General features: G+C 44.2%; 1 protein-coding gene across 1 annotated transcript; it reads left to right on the top strand.

Moving 5' to 3' along the window:
• Nucleotides 1-12,920: 12,920 nt before the first annotated feature.
• On the top strand, nucleotides 12,921-19,923 carry LOC308570745 (vomeronasal type-2 receptor 26-like; the record flags this gene model as incomplete). Its single annotated transcript, XM_081165661.1, has 6 exons — nucleotides 12,921-13,211; nucleotides 13,727-13,777; nucleotides 14,002-14,892; nucleotides 16,117-16,344; nucleotides 17,401-17,527; nucleotides 19,022-19,923. 6 exons carry the CDS (start codon nucleotides 12,921-12,923, stop codon nucleotides 19,921-19,923), a joined length of 2,490 nt encoding a protein of 829 aa, XP_081021787.1.
• Between the last annotated feature and the right edge of the window lie 271 nt (nucleotides 19,924-20,194).

The following is a 20,194-nucleotide window of genomic DNA, read 5'->3' as shown; positions in this document are numbered from 1 at the left end:
GTTTTACCAGTCCCCAAAGAGGAGTAGGAGGAGTTTGGATTTGATATCCTGCTTTATCACTACCCGAAGGAGTCTCAAAGTGGCTAACATTCTCCTTCCCCTTCCTCTCCCACAACAAGCACTCTGTGAGGTGAGTGGGGCTGAGAGACTTCAAAGAAGTGTGACTAGCCCAAGGTCACCCAGCAGCTGCATGTGGAGGAGCGGAGACGCGAACCCGGTTCACCAGATTACGAGTCTACTGCTCTTAACCATTACACCAACTGGCTCTCTGGTCCACAGGTTCCCCATCTCCCCATTAAGCCCCCCCCTTTAATATTATGATGTTATAAAATTATCTTTCTCTCTCCACCAAGCTTCACTCATTTCTTCAGCGAATCTCATTCAATAATAGTGCTGGAGATTTAATCACACTAAACGAACACGGGGAACTGGCAGCTGGATTTGATATTACAAACTTGATCACGTTCCGTAATAAATCCTACGTCAGAGTGGAAGTGGGCACACTGGATCCTCGCAAGCCTCCTGGGAAAGAGCTGACCATTTTTGAGGACCGAGTCGAATGGCACAAAGGCTTGATTCAGGTTCCAAGTATCAGCATTCATGGTCTTACAATGAATTGGGAGGGTACTAGATGTAAATAAAAGGATGGAGGAATTCATTCATATAATGTATAAATCTGAAATGCACTGGAATACCCCACTGTGTTGACAAACAAATGTTTGTTAAATATATGAAGTAAACTGATATGAGGAAGGTGAGCATTTCTACAGAGATGAGCCACCATTGAAAGGACTGCCTTCAACCATATGAATGTATTAGTGCATCAGCTTTGGATGTTTGGACCTGGTTGGCATACCATTTTCAATAGTGGTCCCTATGCAATTAAATTCCCCTTTAAGGGTTGTGCATTTGGCGTTTACTGTTACTTGCTTCAAAAATTCTTTGAAAACCATTGTTACCAAAATGGCTTTTAACAGAGATCATTTCATTGAGGTTGATGCTAAAATGTTGATTTTAGTCTTGGCTATCTTTACCTAGGATCTGCACAATTTCAAAGCTTTGATTTATTTGTACTTGTTCACAGGATGGCACTTTGGTTTGTATTAGATATTTTTTATTCTTTTCACTTATGCATTATGCAATAATAATAATAATAATAATAATAATAATAATAATAATAATAATAATATAATTTATTATTTATACCCCGCCCATCTGGCTGGGTTTCCCCAGCCACTCTGGGTGGCTTCCAACAAAGTATTAAAACACAGTGGTCTGTTAAACATTAAAAGCTTCCCTAAACAGGGCTGCCTTCAGATGTCTTAGAATTCTAAGTAGAACAACTTCTTAGAAGTCTGGTAGTTGTTGTTCTCTTTGACACCTGGAGGGAGGGCGTTCCACAGGGCAGGTGCCACTACCGAGAAAGCCCTCTGCCTGGTTCCCTGTAACTTGGCTTCTCGCAGCGAGGGAACCACCAGAAGGCCCTCGGCGCTGGACCTTATTATCAGCATCGTCAGTATTATTATTAAATTATATACTACTGTGAACTAATGAATCTAAGTTTTGGACAGTAAAAGCAATGCATTAAATGCATAGTAAGTTAAAACATGAACCACAAATTCCTATTGCTGCAAAACATATTGATCTAGAACATCATGAACAATGTGTGAAGAGGTGGCAGAAAATACAGGTAAAAAAGGAAATTGTTATCAGGGACTAGAATGCATGTATACAGCTTTCGGGCTTCCCTTGTGTACATGCGGTTAGAGTTGCATAAAGTGGGGACAATCCAGCTGAAGGCTCTGATCCTTTGTAAGCCAACCTGACTTGTTAAACCAAGTGAACATACTGTAATCACGGAGCAGGGTTCAGGAGAAGAATAATAGAATCATAGAACTGCAGCGATGGAAGGGACCCTGAGGATAATCTAGTCCCAAACCCTGCAACGAATGAATATGCAGCTGTCCCATATGGGGACTGAACCTGCAACCTTGGTGTTACCAGGACCATGTTCTAACCAAGAAAGCCTCTCAGTGACTCAGGTGTACACTCAGGCATATCTGTATACAGATTTGTGTGCTACTGCCATATCCACAACCTTCATTTTGGCACGGCAGTGTACTGGAAGGAAGGCTGCCCAGGAAGACTCCCTGAGTGAGTGCCTGAGGGCCCTGCTTTCGCCACTTACCATCTGGCCTGGGGCAGGGCCTGGGGCCTCACAAGGACTGCGTGCTGCTTGCTGCCTGCTGCCCAGGAGGACTCCCTGAGTGAGTGCCTGAGGGCCCTGCTCTTGCCACTTACCATCTGGCCTGGGGCGGGGCCTGAAACCTCACAAGGACTGTGTGCTGCTTGCTGCCTGCTGCCCAGGAAGACTCCCTGAGTGAGTGCTTGTGGGCCCTGCTTTTGCCACTTACCATCTGGCTTGGGGCGGGGCCTGAAACCTCACAAGGACTGTGTGCTGCTTGCTGCCTGCTGCCCAGGAGGACTCCCTGAGTGAGTGCCTGAGGGCCCTGCTCTTGCCACTTACCATCTGGCTTGGGGCGGGGCCTGGGGCCTCACAAGGACTGCGTGCTGCTTGCTGCCTGCTGCCCAGGAAGACTCCCTGAGTAAGTGCCTGAGGGCCCTGCTCTTGCCACTTACCATCTGGCCTGGGGCGGGGCCTGGGGCCTCACAAGGACTGCGTGCTGCTTGCTGCCTGCTGCCCAGGAGGACTCCCTGAGTGAGTGCCTGAGGGCCCTGCTCTTGCCACTTACCATCTGGCCTGGGGCGGGGCCTGAAACCTCACAAGGACTGTGTGCTGCTTGCTGCCTGCTGCCCAGGAGGACTCCCTGAGTGAGTGCCTGAGGGCCCTGCTCTTGCCACTTACCATCTGGCCTGGGGCGGGGCCTGGGGCCTCACAAGGACTGCGTGCTGCTTGCTGCCTGCTGCCCAGGAGGACTCCCTGAGTGAGTGCCTGAGGGCCCTGCTCTTGCCACTTACCATCTGGCTTGGGGCGGGGCCTGAAACCTCACAAGGACTGTGTGCTGCTTGCTGCCTGCTGCCCAGGAAGACTCCCTGAGTGAGTGCCTGAGGGCCCTGCTCTTGCCACTTACCATCTGGCTTGGGGCGGGGCCTGGGGCCTCACAAGGACTGCGTGCTGCTTGCTGCCTGCTGCCCAGGAGGACTCCCTGAGTGAGTGCCTGAGGGCCCTGCTCTTGCCACTTACCATCTGGCCTGGGGCGGGGCCTGGGGCCTCACAAGGACTGCGTGCTGCTTGCTGCCTGCTGCCCAGGAAGACTCCCTGAGTGAGTGCTTGTGGGCCCTGCTTTTGCCACTTACCATCTGGCCTGGGGCGGGGCCTGGGGCCTCACAAGGACTGCGTGCTGCTTGCTGCCTGCTGCCCAGGAGGACTCCCTGAGTGAGTGCCTGAGGGCCCTGCTCTTGCCACTTACCATCTGGCTTGGGGCGGGGCCTGGGGCCTCATAAGGACTGTGTGCTGCTTGCTGCCTGCTGCCCAGGAGGACTCCCTGAGTGAGTGCCTGAGGGCCCTGCTCTTGCCACTTACCATCTGGCCTGGGGCGGGGCCTGGGGCCTCACAAGGACTGCGTGCTGCTTGCTGCCTGCTGCCCAGGAAGACTCCCTGAGTGAGTGCCTGAGGGCCCTGCTCTTGCCACTTACCATCTGGCCTGGGGCGGGGCCTGGGGCCTCACAAGGACTGCGTGCTGCTTGCTGCCTGCTGCCCAGGAGGACTCCCCTGAGTGAGTGCCTGAGGGCCCTGCTTTTGCCACTTACCATCTGGCTTGGGGCGGGGCCTGAAACCTCACAAGGACTGTGTGCTGCTTGCTGCCTGCTGCCCAGGAGGACTCCCTGAGTGAGTGCCTGAGGGCCCTGCTCCTCCCTGCCACTTACCACCTGGCCCAGGGCGGGGCCTGACAGGCCTCACTAGGACAGTTGTTACTGCCGGAGAGGCACAGAGTGTTTTTAAAATGTTTTTAAAAATTTTCTCTGGATTTTTTGTATGTGGGGGGTGGGGGTGGGATTGATGTTTGGTTGGGCTTGGGGAATTTTTATTATTATTATTAATTTGATGTTTTTGTAATTTTTACATTTTTTTTTTGTTTGTATTGGTTTATTGGTTTTGTTTGTTTGTTTAAGGTGTTATTTTGTTTTTAGGGGGAGGGGTCAGGGCTGCCGGGGAGTGGGCCCCAGCCCACAAAATGGCTGGGGCATGTTCCACAGGGGGGGATGCACTGGGACAACCGATCTCAGTGATCACGGGTAGGAGGAGGAGTTACGCTAAGACCAGACCATGTCATTACAGAGGAGGCAGGTTTAGTCGTTGTCTGAGGACTATCCCTGCCTCCGGGTCTGGTCCTGTCCGGATGGATACTAGAATCAGCAAGGGATACCCACGTGACCTGAAGGTGCTGCTGTGCAATGCCAGGTCAATGATTCGTAAGACCACTGCCATCCATGACTTGATCATGGATGGAGGATTTGACCTGGCATGTGTAACAGAGACTTGGTTGGATGAAGCAGATGGGCCTGTCCTTGCCGCTGCTTGTCCACCAGGTTTCTCTTACGCACAGCAACCCAGGTCACGTGGGCGGGGAGGGGGGGTTGCAGTGATTTTTAGGAAGTCATTAGTTTGCACCAGGCGTCCTATTGGGAAGACCCAGTTTTCTGAGTGCATGTTCTGGAAGTTGGGCAATAGGGGCAGTACAGGATTCCTTTTGGTGTACCGACCTCCCCGCTGCACCAAGGATTCCCTGCCCGAGCTGCTTCAGGTCGTGGCGGATGTTCTCCTGGAGACACCTAGCTTGGTTGTCCTAGGGGATTTTAACATCCATGCCGACACGACCTTACAAGGGGCCGCTCGGGCCTTCGTGGAAAGCATGGCCTCCATGGGGCTGTCCCTGAATAAGTCTGGCCCAACCCACAGCCGTGGACATGCCTTGGACCTGGTGTTTACCTCTATGGATGTTGGTGATCTGACACTAAGTAAAAGCGAAACGAAAGAAGTGCCATGGTCAGATCACTTCCTGGTGCAACTGGACTTCTCCGCGACCCTTCCCCTCTGCAGGGAGGTGGGACCAATTCGGATGGTCCGCCCCCGCCACTTAATGGATCCAAATGGTTTCCAGAGAGTGGTAGGGGATACTTTATCCCATGTTGATGGCCTTTCAGCCGATTCCCTGGTGGCCCGCTGGAATGTGGAGTTAACCAGGGCTATTGACTGTTTGGCTCCGAAGCGCCCTCTCCGATTGCATGGAGCCCGGACAGCCCCGTGGTTTTCCACGGATCTGAGGGCAATGAAACAATCGTTGAGACGGCTAGAGCGCCGGTGGCGGATAACTCATTCCGAATCTGACCGGACACAGGTTAGAGCTCAACGTCGAGCCTACCAAGTGGCGATAGCGACGGCGAAGAAGAATTTCTTCACCGCCTCTATTGCATCTGCAGAAAACAGCAGCAGGAGACTTTTTCAGGTGGTTCACAATTTAGCGGAACCACCTGCAACATCGGGGCCCAGTACGGGCCACATGTTCTCCTGCAATGATTTTGCAAAGTTTTTTGCAGATAAAATCGCTCAGATTCGGGAAGAAGTAGACTCCACCGTGGGAGCAGGGCCGGGGCGGGAGAGTGCTAGAGTTCTGTCTAGTCAAGTTGAGTGGGATCAATTCCAATCTGTTACCTCCGAGGATGTGGACAGGCTGCTTGGACGAGTGAAACCAACCACCTGTCTCCTGGATCCTTGCCCATCCTGGCTTATAAAAGCTAGCCGGGAAGGACTGGGCGATGGGCTTCGTGGGGTGGTGAATGCTTCCCTCCGTGAGGGAGCCTTCCCAGACCCGCTGAAAGAGGCGGTTATTAAACCGCTTCTTAAAAAACCATCTTTAGATGCGGCCACGATGGCCAACTATCGCCCAGTCTCAAATCTTCCATTCCTGGGCAAGGTGATTGAGCGAGCGGTTGCCGAACAACTCCAGGCACGCCTGGAAGAAGCGGACCATTTGGATCCCTTCCAGTCGGGATTCAGGCCTCATCATGGGACTGAAACTGCCTTGGTCGCACTGGTTGATGATCTCCGGCGGGCTAGGGACAAAGGTGAGAGCTGTTTCCTAGTTCTGCTGGATCTCTCAGCGGCGTTTGATACCATCGACCATAGCATCCTTCTGGACCGTCTTGAGGGGCTGGGAGCTGGGGGCACTGTCATACAGTGGTTCCGCTCCTTCCTCCTGGGCCGTGTTCAGAAAGTGGTGGTGGGGGATGAGTGTTCAGACCCCTGGGCTCTCACTTGTGGGGTGCCTCAGGGTTCTGTCCTCTCCCCCATGCTTTTTAACATCTACATGCGGCCGCTGGGAGAGATCATCAGGAGGTTTGGGCTGGGTGTTCATCAGTATGCGGATGATACCCAGCTCTACCTCTCTTTTAAATCAGAACCAGTGAAGGCGGTGAAGGTCCTGTGTGAGTGTCTGGAGGCGGTTGGAGGATGGATGGCGGCTAACAGATTGAGGTTGAATCCTGACAAGACAGAAGTACTGTTTTTGGGGGACAGGAGGCGGGCAGGTGTGGAGGATTCCCTGGTCCTGAATGGGGTAACTGTGCCCCTGAAGGACCAGGTGCGCAGCCTGGGAGTCATTTTGGACTCACAGCTGTCCATGGAGGCGCAGGTCAAATCTGTGTCCAGGGCAGCTGTTTACCAGCTCCATCTGGTACGTAGGCTGAGACCCTATCTGCCTGCGGACTGTCTCGCCAGAGTGGTGCATGCTCTGGTTATCTCCCGCTTGGACTACTGCAATGCACTCTACGTGGGGCTACCTTTGAAGGTGACTCGGAAACTACAACTAATCCAGAATGCGGCAGCTAGACTGGTGACTGGGAGCGGCCGCCGAGACCATATAACACCGGTCTTGAAAGACCTGCATTGGCTCCCAGTACGTTTCCGAGCACAATTCAAAGTGTTGGTGCTGACCTTTAAAGCCCTAAACGGCCTCGGTCCAGTATACCTGAAGGAGCGTCTCCACCCCCATCATTCTGCCCGGACGCTGAGGTCCAGCGCCGAGGGCCTTCTGGCGGTTCCCTCATTGCGAGAAGCAAAGCTACAGGGAACCAGGCAGAGGGCCTTCTCGGTAGTGGCGCCCGCCCTGTGGAACGCCCTTCCAGCAGATGTCAAAGTGATAAACAACTATCTGACATTCAGGAGACATCTTAAGGCAGCCCTGTTCAGGGAAGTTTTTAACGTGTGATATTTTATTGTATTTTTGGTTTTTATGGAAGCCGCCCAGAGTGGCTGGGGAGGCCCAGCCAGATGGGCGGGGTATAAATAATAAATTATTATTATTATTATTATTATTATTATTATTATTATTATTATTATTATTATTATTAAGTGCAGCTGTTTCAACAGAGGTGTCCTATGTGGATCATAAGTTGCTCCACAAGCTCCTGAACTGTTGCATCTTGCACCAGCTGGGACTTCTAGACCAGTCTTAAGGCCAGCCTTACATAGAGTGCATTGCAATAGTCAAGCTTTGAGGTTACAAGGACACAAACCACAATGCCCAAGTTATTCTTACCCAGAAAAGGTCTGATCTGGCACATGAGCCAAAGTTAATTAAAGACACACCTAGCCTAAATGCCACACATATACCTGATTCTTCAGAGGGAGAGTGACCCCCCCCCCCAGAACAGACAATTTGCAAATTTCCGAAACCTGGAAACCACTTACCCGCAGGATTCAGTTTCACTTTGCCAGCCTTAATCTAGCCCATTACTGCAGGCACTCCTGAATCAGATAAGACCAAGAAACTGAGCTATGTCTCTGAAGCGTACTAGATGGAAACTGGGTTCATGGACCCTAATGACCAACCCTAGCAGCTTCATGTGGATAGTAAAATAGCGCTGGAGACAAAATGGTGCCCTGTTCTATTTTGTGCAAGAGTGAAGAGGTCAAAAGATGATCTCCAAATGCTATTCTATGCCCAAATAGAAGGAAGTGCTACCAACTCCTAGTTCACAGAGAGGATCTAGGAAGGCACTAAGGTCAATGGTACTGAAGGGCACTGAGAGGTCCAGGAGAATAAATAGGGTCACACTCCCCCTGTTTTGCTCACTGTAGATGCCATCCATAGGGATAGCTAAGGTTCATTCATTTACAAAAGCAGGCCTGAATCTGATGCACATAATATTGTAAGGTTGCCTCCAGTTACATCCAGCAGCATAACTCTCCCAAAAAATTCTACTTTACTCCCCACAGAGCTGCAATTCCTAGCATCCTTAAGAAACTATAGTCTCCAGGATCCTATAGAGTGGGTGTGATTTATATATGTTTAAAATGTATGGTGTACACAGCAACAATGTCATCAACATTACTGTGTGCTGAAGGATCATCTGATGTAAGAGGAATTTTCTGAACATTTTTAATGCTAAACTAACTAACTTTCTTTCTTTCTTTCTTTCTTTCTTTCTTTCTTTCTTTCTTTCTTTCTTTCTTTGATAGGTACCACCTCTTTCAGTATGCAATGATGAATGCCGACCTGGTAATGGCAAGAAAAAGAAGGAGGGGGAGAAATTTTGCTGCTATGATTGTGCTCCGTGTCCAGATGGGATGTTCTCAAATGAGAAGGGTAGGAGATGTCATGCTAGGAGATGTCATGCTAAGGAGATATACCAAACTATACCACTGACTGCAGTAAACTCTGACCAGTTCTTCTGCAAGCTTCTTTTAATTAGCTTTGTACATTTTATGAAATGATAGCAGTAATATTTGTTCCTTCTGCTTATATAGATATGAACACTTATTTTCTGTTAAAATAAAGTAAGGTGAAGCTTGCTAGAATAACAAATGACACAAGTTAACATAACCAAGTTCCCATGTAACTTTGATGCCATAAGACATAGAATGTCCTTCCATTGTCCTTGCATCACAGATAACTGAGAAAATATGTTAAGGTAGGAATTTGTACTCATGCCCCAAAATGAAGTTGCAATCACTGTGTGATTTTGAATCAGCAATAACTTTGGAAACTTTTCTGGGAAAATCCAGTGGCTTAAAATGAAAGTAACAGAAACTGTTTCCAATTGTGTAGGTGACCTGTAAAACTGAAGAAGGGGAGTTTTTGCTTCAGCCCTCTCTGGGAAATCTCCCCTTGTTTAGAAAATGTGACACCTACAAACACCCCATGCCACATTTGTTCTGCTCAGGGTAAAATATTAAGAAGACATTTTATGTATCTAACATTTTCTTCAATGCTTAAAGCAGCACCTTAGATTATCCTAGAAACAGATGTCATGGTGGAGAGGAATGAAGGCAGGCCTTCCTCTCTGTCTTCAGAAAACAGAATATTTAGGGCTCATGAAAGAGTCTCATTTTCTAAAGTTAGGCAATTTAACGTAGGTAAATTGAAACGTAGGTAAATTGAAAATATGATGGATGGCATTTTTTCAAGCATCTTGGTCAGAAAATGTTTACCTTTCCCCTTGTGAAATATACTTAGTTTTGGTAGATGCCTGGCGAGGCAGTTCTTAACACTTAGTGTTTTTTATTCATTTCTTTTCTTAGACAAAGAAACTTGTCTCAGATGTCCAGAAGATCAATATCCAAACAAAGCCAAGGATCAATGCATTCTCAAGATTCCAAATTTCCTAGCATATGATGACATTTTGACAATCATTTCAACTTCCTTTGCACTTCTGTTGTCTCTGATGACACTTCTAGTGCTTAGCATCTTCATCAAGCACCAGGACACTGCCATAGTCAAAGCCAATAATAGAAGCCTCACCTACATTCTCCTCATCTGTCTCCTCTTATCTTTCCTCTGCTCCTTACTGTTCATTGGAATGCCTAATGAGGCAACATGCCTTCTCCGACAAACTTCTTTTGGCATCATCTTCTCTGTGGCCCTCTCTAGCATCTTGGCCAAAACCATATCTGTGGTCTTGGCATTCATGGCCACCAAACCAGGATCCAGGATGAGGAAATGGTTGGGACAAAAATTGGCTTATTCCATAGTTCTCTTCTTCTCCACCATTCAGTTGGGCATCTGCACTCTCTGGCTGACAACCTCTCCACCATCTCCAGATTTGGACATGCACTCAATGGCAGAAGAAATAGTTTTTTTGTGTAACGAAGGGTCAGCTACTATGTTCTATTGTGTCTTGGGCTATATGGGCTTCCTGGCCATTGTCAGTTTTACCGTGGCCTTCCTAGCCAGAAAGTTGCCAGACACTTTTAATGAAGCCAAGTTCATCACGTTCAGCATGCTGGTCTTTTGCAGTGTTTGGTTGACTTTTGTTCCAACTTACCTGAGCACAAGAGGAAAATACATGGTGGCCGTGGAGATCTTCTCTATCTTAGCTTCAAGTGCTGGGTTACTTTGTTGCATCTTTTCCCCCAAATGCTACATCATTCTTCTGAGACCTGACCTGAACAACAGAGAGCAATTGATACGAAAAAAGTTATAACTGATAGAATAGTTTGTAACTTTCTTTATGTTCTTTACCTAGATATGCAGATGAACTTGTTCTAGATGAATCAAATTGCCTTTTTTAATTTTATTGGATTGTAGAATCATTGCCTGTTTGTTTTAGATGCTGTTCTGGCACCTCCACTCTGAAACACTACAGGGATGCCAGTAACCAGTGCAGAAAATGTAGCATTATATGCTATCAGATTCGAGAAGTTCAAGCTTTGAGAAGTGCAGCAAAGTTAGAGGTTCTTGCACAAATTTTCATCACAAAGAATTTGTTCACAGGATCTGTGGGGACTTTGTGGTTATGGAATTCCCATAATGGTGTTGGACTATTAATAAATATTCTAAAAGTATAAAATTATTATTATTTATCACATTTATATATCACCCTTTATCCAAAGATCACAGGGCAGTTTGCAATATAAAACACAACACTTAAGATAATAACAAACAAAATAATAACCCCCATGCCCAGGGGCAACCTTGAAGTTTCCTTCCAACTCTGTGATGTAACAAATTTTCAGCAGGCAAGAACATTACAGAAGTTATTATTTCCCCTGCAATTATCTAAATCAGTATAATCAATTCAATTGACCAAAGCTCCAGTGGCTTCACAGAAGGGGAAAACATTCAGTTGGAAAGTCTGAAATGATTATAAGTTCCCCAGTGTTTCATAGGCAGCTAAGATTAGGGAATAGAGAGAGTTAGGGCTGTGTCATTTTGACCAGATTCTCACTTTCAGTGTAGAGCTCACCTTTCAAATTTATGTAGTTTAATTGGCATTCAAGGTATGGTTTTGTGATATTGTTGAGGTTAAGGTGGATAGGAGTCCCTTTGAGTAGTGTGTTGGCAGAGTCAGCTGCTAATAAACTCATCTTGCTCAAATGAGGTCAATAGTTCTAATGCTATGGTAAACTGAGGGACGTGGGAGATTTCATGTGTGGACAGAAGGTTACTATTAGGATGGTGATTTTTCTCCTTCTGCTTCCAAACATGGTGTGCAAAGTGCATAGTATTAGCTGCAGCAGAAAGAAACCTGTACGTGTTCCACATGACTGGTATGAGCCAGGTGATCTTCTCATTGGTGGGATGACAACTCTTATGCATTACGTTTTCTCTAAAGTTTTATTCACGGAGCAACCTTCCCAAGAACTGATTCAGGACCCTTTGTAAGGAATTGTTTCCTTCTATAAAACTGTGGTGTCTGCATGTGTTAGTGGTTCTTTATGTTTGTACAGTTGACTGCATGTTTCTTTGAATTCAGGTTTCTTTGATTTCTTTGAAAAAGGTCCCATTATCTGCCTACTCTCTAAGTGGAGATTCACTGATTTGAATGTAAATAATTATGTCCAAACTTCTCTATACACTTTGCAGATTCAGCTATCCGAACAGCCATCACTTGCCCCCTTCCTTCCTTCCTTCCTCAATTGTTTGCTCTTTGCTGGTCGACAGCAGCCATTTTGAGGCAGAAACCATGCAGAGAGGGAGAGAGATCAGCCGAATGAGAGAGCAGGAGAGATCTGACCAATCATAAATCTGGAGAAATCAGACACATCAGTTATTTCTTTGTCTCTTTTTTGTTGGTTTACTGCAGTCATTTCAGGAAGAAATGTGTGTATATTTGGGGGGAGGGGGTTCAGACAAATCCCGGATTAGAAATGTTCCCATAGAAATAAAGTTCATGCTTTCATTCCTAAATTGATTACTAGCTAGAAACACCAAATATGTCAAGTTAAATGCACAAGGTGGAGGTCAATGCACATACCATTCAGAACATATGACCTGTCTGTGTCTGCCTATAGGGAACAGCAGTAAGGAAGTGTTCCAGGACATGCTTTTCATGTAAAGGGTTGTAGTTTAAATTATTGGCATCCACTGGCAGGGCTGACAAAGACTCCCACTCTGCAACATGAAAGTAATCAGTGTAGAAAATGCTGAGCTAGAGGGACTTAGTAGAAGGCAGTTCCCTGCATTAAGTTCTATGTCCACTCAAAATTGGGTTTCAATTTTTTTTAAAGGAAGGTTCTGAAGGTACACAAACATGTGTGAAACTGGTGCATTTTTAGTAGCAGTGATTCCAAACTCATTATCACATTTTTGTGGCACAGTTAATGTTCATTGCTGAAACTGTACAGCGTTAAAGGGGGGGAAATGGATGAAATATTACAAACAAATGCAGTGAAATACAAGGAAATATTCCATCCCATCTATATAGATAATTCCACAATTGGTGTGCTCTGAGATACTAAAACTCTGATCTGGTTGAAGGAAGCTCCAAATACAAAATTATATAATTCTAACAATCATAGCACAGTTGTTTTCTTGCCAACGGAATTTTAGCTAACGACTAACTTTGTTGCCTGTGTCCTCTCTTTACACTTGGGCAATTTCAGCTCTCATATCTAGATGAAAACAGGTTAAAATGATTTTGTTTAATATTCCAATGAAAGTCCCTTCGTTTGCAGCATGACGACAAGGTTCTACCAGCACATCCTAGCACTGATGTTTGCTGTGGCAGAGATCAATGAGAATCCCAAGGTATTGCCTAACGTCACTCTGGGATTCCACATCTATGACAGCTATACTGATTCAAGGATGACCTACCACAACACCCAAAACCTGCTGTCTAACTCACATAACTTTGTACCCAACTACAAATGTGGTATCCAGGAAAATGTATTAGGAGTCATTGGGGGACTAAGCTCTGAGACCTCCTCAGCAATGGCAGACATCTTAGGTCTTTACAGGATTCCACAGGTAGGGTTTGAATATCAAAACAAAGGGAATTTATCCCTTTCATTTAGGAATTTTGTGACACAAAAAAGTGAAGTCTTTATTTTCCTATTATTATCTTGTCACCTAACATAATGAAGTAGGTAGTTGATTGCTAAGTTGGCTCAGTTGGTGGAGCATGAGGCTGTTAATTTGACTGTCATTGGTTCTAGCCGTATGTTGGGCAAAATATTCCTGCATTGCAAGGGTTTAGACTAGATGATTTGCTATTGTGCATCTTTGTCCGGTTAGATCAGGGCTTGTCAGCCTGGTCCCTACCACCCACTAGTGGGCGTTTCAGGATTCTAGGTGGGCGGTAGGGGCTTCTACGGCACAAGCTGAATCCTCCTTCCTTTGAGCACTGGTGGGCAGTAAGGAAATTTTACCATCAAGAAAGATGCATTAGTGGGCGGTAGGTATAAAAAGGTTGACTACCCTTGAGTTAGATAATTAATGAGTCAAATTTGATGCCTTTCTGTTTCATGCTCCTGTTCTTACAGGGGGATTTCATTTTGGAAAGATGGTTACCAGATCCAAATAAGGTCTTCTTGGTGAGTGATGTTAGATTGTTAGGTGGGCAAATTTACATCTGGCTCCAGTCAACCAAACTCAGCAGCATCTCTGGGTATGCATGTGTGGATGGATGGATGGATGGATGGATGGATGGTTGGCTTAGATGAAGGTTATGCCTGGTCAGTTTCCCATTAGTAAGGTAGAGACACTGAGCTCCTCCCCCACACTGAAATGGTGCACTTTTATTGTTTGTTTGTTTTAGATATCATACGGTTCATTTCAAGAAGAAGTGCATGATCAAATCAAGTTCCCTTCCTTTTATCGTATGGTTCCCAATGAAGCCCTTCAGTATCAAGGAACTGTTGAGTTACTTCTGTACTTTGGATGGGAATGGGTAGGGCTGATGGCTATAGATGATGAAGGCGGAGGACATTTTTTGCAGACCATAGAGCCAATGCTTTTGCAGAATAAAATCTGTTCGGCATTCATAAGACGAATTCGTGAAAATTTGTATAACTTCCTGGATGAACGAAAGTTTGGTGCTGATACAATGAGTCTTTTGCCAGCTTTTGCACTGAGCAAAGCTAATGCAGTTATTATATATGGAGAAACTTCTTCTATTTTATGGCTGCCATTTTCTATAGAAGCAACTAGAATAATTCAAGAAATACATCCTGAATATCAGGAGACGGTATCTACAGCAAAAGTGTGGATTACAACAGCCCAAATTGACTTCACATTATCTAGCATTCAAAAGATAGCTGGCCTTGATTTACAAGAGCTTCATGGTGCTATATCCTTTGCAATTCACTACAGTGACCCAGAAGGTTTCCAAGAGTTTCTTCGGAATGTACGTCCTTCTTGGACAAATAAAGATGGTTTCATCGAGGATTTCTGGGAACAAGCATTCAGCTGTAAATTTCCAAACGCTATGGAGCCAACAGACATCACAAACCCATGTACAGGAGAGGAGATGCTGGACAGCCTTCCTGCTCCTTATTTTGCAATGAGTATGACTGGGCACAGTTATGCTATCTATAATGCTGTCTATGCTCTGGCACATGCCTTACACTTCAGGTACTCATCTAGAGGCAACTACAGAATAACTGATGCCAGGGGGTGGCCATGTCCTTGGAATGGGGAACCATGGAAGGTAATATTCTCTTTCATAAAGTGTGCAGTTTACATGCAGTTACTGTTCCAGTGTCTCCCCTTCTGGGATGCCATTGGGAGCCAATAACCACATCTACACGAAAGCAGCAGATAGGATTAGGGCTGCCATACAATTTTGGGGTGCTGTGGTTTTTATTTTTTGAAATATGGCAACCCTAAGATAGGTGGTGGAAGGATACTCAGTGACAGGTAGGGAAATGAAACACCCCACCCTACCCCACCCCAGTTAAGGTTAAGACAATGGTAGAAGAAAGGGAAGCTTCCAGGTGAGAGGTACTATATTGTAAGCCACTTTAACATTTTGCAAAAACCAAGAACAGGATCATATCATTATGCTTGGTGACACTCTCAAACCAGTATGTAATTTACATGATTTCTCTGAATCCCCTTTTTATAGTTAGTGTTATGCTGGCCTCTCCCCAGTCCTCAAGCATGGAGAAGTTACGTATTTTGATTATCAGATTAATGTCATGGACTGGCTATGTGCAGAGGAGTGGTGGAAGGGGTCAGCTGGGGAATCCCCAAGGGAACAGCCAATGGAAAAAGGCTCAGAGCCCAGGGGTGGGTGGTGGGATGGGTGGCCAGAGGGAGAAAAGGGAACAGACTGGGAAGATGAGGTATTGGAAGCTGTAGAGGTAACAGGGTTTAGTGAGCAGGGAGAGGCTGGGGGCAGGGAAAAGTCCATAATCAGAAACAGAAGCAGAGGCTGGAGAGGATGCAAATAATTCACTTTCTCTGCTTTCTTCTTTTAACACACATTTGACTTTCTTGTCATCCAAGAGTCCAAGCACCTCCTTAGCCAAAGTCTTGCTACTCAACTATTTAAATAATGTTTTACTGTTGCTCTTTATGTTTTTAGGAATGGGCAAAATGAAATCCTTTTTAGCTTATCTTATTGTCTGCTTGCATTTATTTAGCCCAAGCTTGTGTACTTTCCCCACTCCTTATTTCAACAAGAATTCAGTTTTCTAGGGGAAGCCTTCTTGCCTCCAGCAACTGTAATAGTCTTAGCTGTCCTCCCTAAATATATTGGGAAGCACCTTCAAATCCTGAATTTCCACTGATTTGATTATTTGTCACTCTCTTCCTGTATCTGCTACCAAAAGCTGACTGCACTTTGTTGTGATTTTGCCAGCACAAAATAAATGTAATTATAATATTACAACCCTTTATAGATTTTACAACTCATTCTTTCTCTCTCTAGCTCCACTCATCCCTTCAGATGATGTCATTCAACAACAGTGCTGGAGATGAAATTGCATTTAACAAACATGGGGAATTAGTGGGTGGATTTGATATTAGAAACTTGGTGACTTTCCCAAATGAATCCTACATCAGGGTTAAAGTGGGGGAACTGGATCCTCAGGCACCTCCTGGGAAACAACTGACCATTGATGAGGACAGAATCAAATGGCATTGGAACTTGACTCAGGTGGGGAAATAGCCACACTGCCTTTCAAATAGCAACATTCATGATCAAGCAATAAAATGGCTGGTCAATAATACTATGAAGAATATCAAATATGCTTTGCCAAAACCCAGTAAACTTGTAACACTCCCACTATAAATGTATAAAGTTACCCCCTCTTGTTACAGCTTCACCAGCCACGAGATGAGGTTGTAAAAGTGATGTGAGAATGCTTGACTGTAGTACCAGTGAAACACTGCCTTAAGCACTGCCTCTTGGTCTCTTGCAAAAGTGGCATTTATAGCAAGTTTCATCCTGATTCAAACCCAGGCATCTTCATCTATTGTTACACCTAGGTTGTATTCCCATTCCTGGCACATTCTATCTGCATTTAACATCTTACACTCAATCAGACAGTAGATAAAATGAAGTGGGACTCTTCACGTATCAAGCAGACTGGATACAATGATGTTTAATATTTTCTATTACATTCATTTTCAACATAACTATACTATACAGCCGATAGATGTTAGAAGCTCTTCTTTCTGGCTTTAAGGCTTTCTTTTACAGCATCTTCAAATCTGGAAGAATTAGCTTGAAAAAGTTTTGTCCGTATGTTTAATCAATAAATACCAATATACTTTCTAGGTGAGCTATCTATGAACATCAAAAGGATTTATTATATTTTTTCCTTTAGTTGTTCCACACCTGTATTGATTTTGTATCTGTATAAATGAGTCATCATAACTATGGAAACCTTTGGCCCTTCAGTTGGAAAACTTTGGCTGATAGGAACGCTAATTCAACAAAATATGGAGAGTCATAGGGTCTCCAGCCTAGTTAATGGTATTAGATCAGATGTATAAATAGGTCAATTATTTGGTGGACTCATTATAGAAATTCTAATGTTTAGTTGTAAGATGCTTGACATAATCAGTATTTCATTCACTGAATCTTGCACCTGTGCTCATATGGCTATGTTATTCCATATCATATACACTCCAGTTTACTGGTGATTCTTACTTATTTAAGATCAATTCCCCAGGCATTTTCTTAATAATAACCTTTCCCCTTGGATAGGTGCCACCTGTTTCAGTATGTAATGACAACTGCCATCCTGGTTACCGGAAGTTTAAAAAGGAGGGGGAGAAATTTTGCTGTTATGATTGTGTTCCATGTCCAGATGGGATGTTTTCAAATGAGATTGGTAGGATTTACTGTTTTGCAAGTTAGCTGTTACGATTCTAAATAATAATTTTATTTGTACCCTGCCCATCTGAACAGGTTGGATTATTAACTTTGGGTCCCTCCCCCACATTCAAATCATGGTATAATATATGGTTCTTATTGTTTATATAGTTAAGTTTTATGGAAAGACCTTGATAATATTATTAAAACTTATAATATGATTAGAAACACAGGTAAAATATTTCAGCGTAACAAAATTCCGAAGTAACTCTGATATAATAATGGCATAATTCATTGTCTGAATATGTAGAACATCCCATTAAAACTATTTTTGGTTAGTGTGAAAAAATGCTTTTAAAACAGAAGACCTGTTATGAAGCATCTCAAGAATGTCTTGAGAGCCCTCAAGAATTCTCCCCTCTCATTAACCTGGTGTATTTGGGTCTCCTTAGATGTCCTTCTCATAGTGCTCCAAAACCACCATACTTTCAAACAATATAGTTTCTGGCACACAATGGCACAGACCTCCAGAAAAGCAACTCCTAAATCAGTACCAATTCCTTCTCCTGCCCTCCCCTTTCTCCAGAGGTTTGTTAGCAGTTCTACATCTTTCACTGTTCCGCACATTGGTTATGAATCTTACCAGAAATGATTCACCCAATGGCTTTTCCCTTTTTGTTATTCTCTTTTGGTCCAACCACATCATCTCCCCTTATCCCTGCTTTTGCCATCCCATTCCAGCATGAATGAATGAAACTTGATTTGTGTCAGCCATTGGCCATAGCAACAAAAGAACATTGGTACACAGAACAAAATAAAAAGTCAGTTATATAAAACACAGGTTAGGGTCCTGAGTCAGCAATCAAATAGTGGACATTATTCTGATATTTTATAAGTTCTTGAATGGCATCATATTTCTGGTATAAATGCACCACTGCTTGTCCATATATCACAATATACCCAAGAATCAAGGCAGTGTGCAATAAAATAGCTTGAAACAAAGGGAAACAAATCAATCAGGATAAAGCAAACATGGTCTGTTCTTTAAGAACAAACTATATGGGCAGAGGATAAAAAGTTTCAACATATCATTATTTTGGCTTCTCATATATTGTATATCTTTTGCAATAATTCTTTCTTTTCACTGCACAACAGTTGTGCATTAGCAGAAATTAATTAACCAGGATTTAATGTAAGTTGTGGTCTGTTTTTTTAAGAACAAAGCTATTTCGGCAGCAGAAAGTCTAACCAAATTATCATTATTTTGGCTTCCAAGATATTGAATAACTTCTGCAATGATTCTCTCTTTTCACTGCATAGCAGTTGTTATTATAATAGGGGGGAAAGGGGGTCAAGACTCTGGGTTTGACCTTTGGCATTTCTTTTTGGAAGCACATTGTTACAAAGGCTTTGTAATGTTTCCATGGTGAATATTTGTTAGGGGGACTCTTGAAAAAACAGTTCTTAATCTTGAGAATAATGTTCATTGAATTAAATTTCATTTCCCTCCCAGACATGGAAACTTGTGTCACTTGTCCAAATCATCAATATCCAAACAAAGGTCGGGATCAATGCATTCCTAAGATTCCAAACTTCCTGGCTTTAGATGACACTTTGGGCATTGTTCTAATTTCCTTTGCGGTTTTGTTGTCTCTGACCACAATTTTGGTACTTGTCATCTTCATTAAATGCTGGGACACTGCCATAGTCAAAGCCAACAACAGAGGCCTCACCAACGTTCTCCTCATCTCCCTCCTCTTGTGCTTCCTTTGTTCCTTACTGTTCATTGGAAGGCCTAATGAGGTGACCTGTCTTATCCGACAAACTGCTTTTGGTACCATTTTCTCTATCGCCCTCTCTAGTATCCTGGCAAAAACCATCTCTGTGGTTTTAGCATTCATGGCTACTAAACCTGGATCCAGGATGAGGAAATGGATTGGTAAACGCTTGGCTTATTCCGTAGTCATCTCCTCCTCCAGTACTCAAGTAGGGATTTGTATTCTGTGGTTGGGAACCTTTCCACCATTCCCAGATGTGGACACACCCTCAGGGACTGAAGAAATTGTATTGCTATGTAATGAAGGCTCAAGCATCATGTTTTATTGTATCTTGAGCTACATGGGCTTCCTAGCCATTGTCAGCTTCACTGTAGCTTTCCTAGCCAGGAAGTTGCCTGACAGTTTTAATGAAGCCAAGTTCATCACTTTCAGCATGTTGGTCTTTTGCAGTGTTTGGCTCTCTTTTGTTCCAACTTACCTGAGCACAAGAGGAAAATACATGGTGGCTGTGGAGATTTTCTCCATCTTGGCTTCCAGTGCAGGGTTACTAGGATGTATCTTTTTCCCTAAATGCTACATCATTGTTTTGAGGCCTGAGCTGAACAACAAAGAACAGCTAATGCAGAGAAATAAATGAATAATAAATTTGTTTTTTATTTCCTTGCACAGCAAAACATAAAATAGCTACAGGAAAACTGGTACTATGTGAAATAATGAAAGTATTACAGCATTTATTATTATTGTGCGGTGATTTTGAGATCAATTTTTTTTTTTAATGTAAGTTCTATTTCTTTGCGGAAGCCAGCCTGAAGCTCTTTCCTTTTTAAGTAAAATTAGAGGCTAGTCTGGCATATTCACGTTTATTTTAATATAGCTATTTGGTTTTTAAATGGAATCTTTGTATAATT

This window comes from Podarcis bocagei (genome assembly GCF_964188305.1).
Source record: "Podarcis bocagei genome assembly, chromosome: 13".
Lineage (NCBI taxonomy): Eukaryota > Metazoa > Chordata > Lepidosauria > Squamata > Lacertidae > Podarcis > Podarcis bocagei.
The sequence above is the reverse complement of the archived record's forward strand: the minus strand, read 5'-3'. Positions and strand labels throughout refer to the sequence as shown.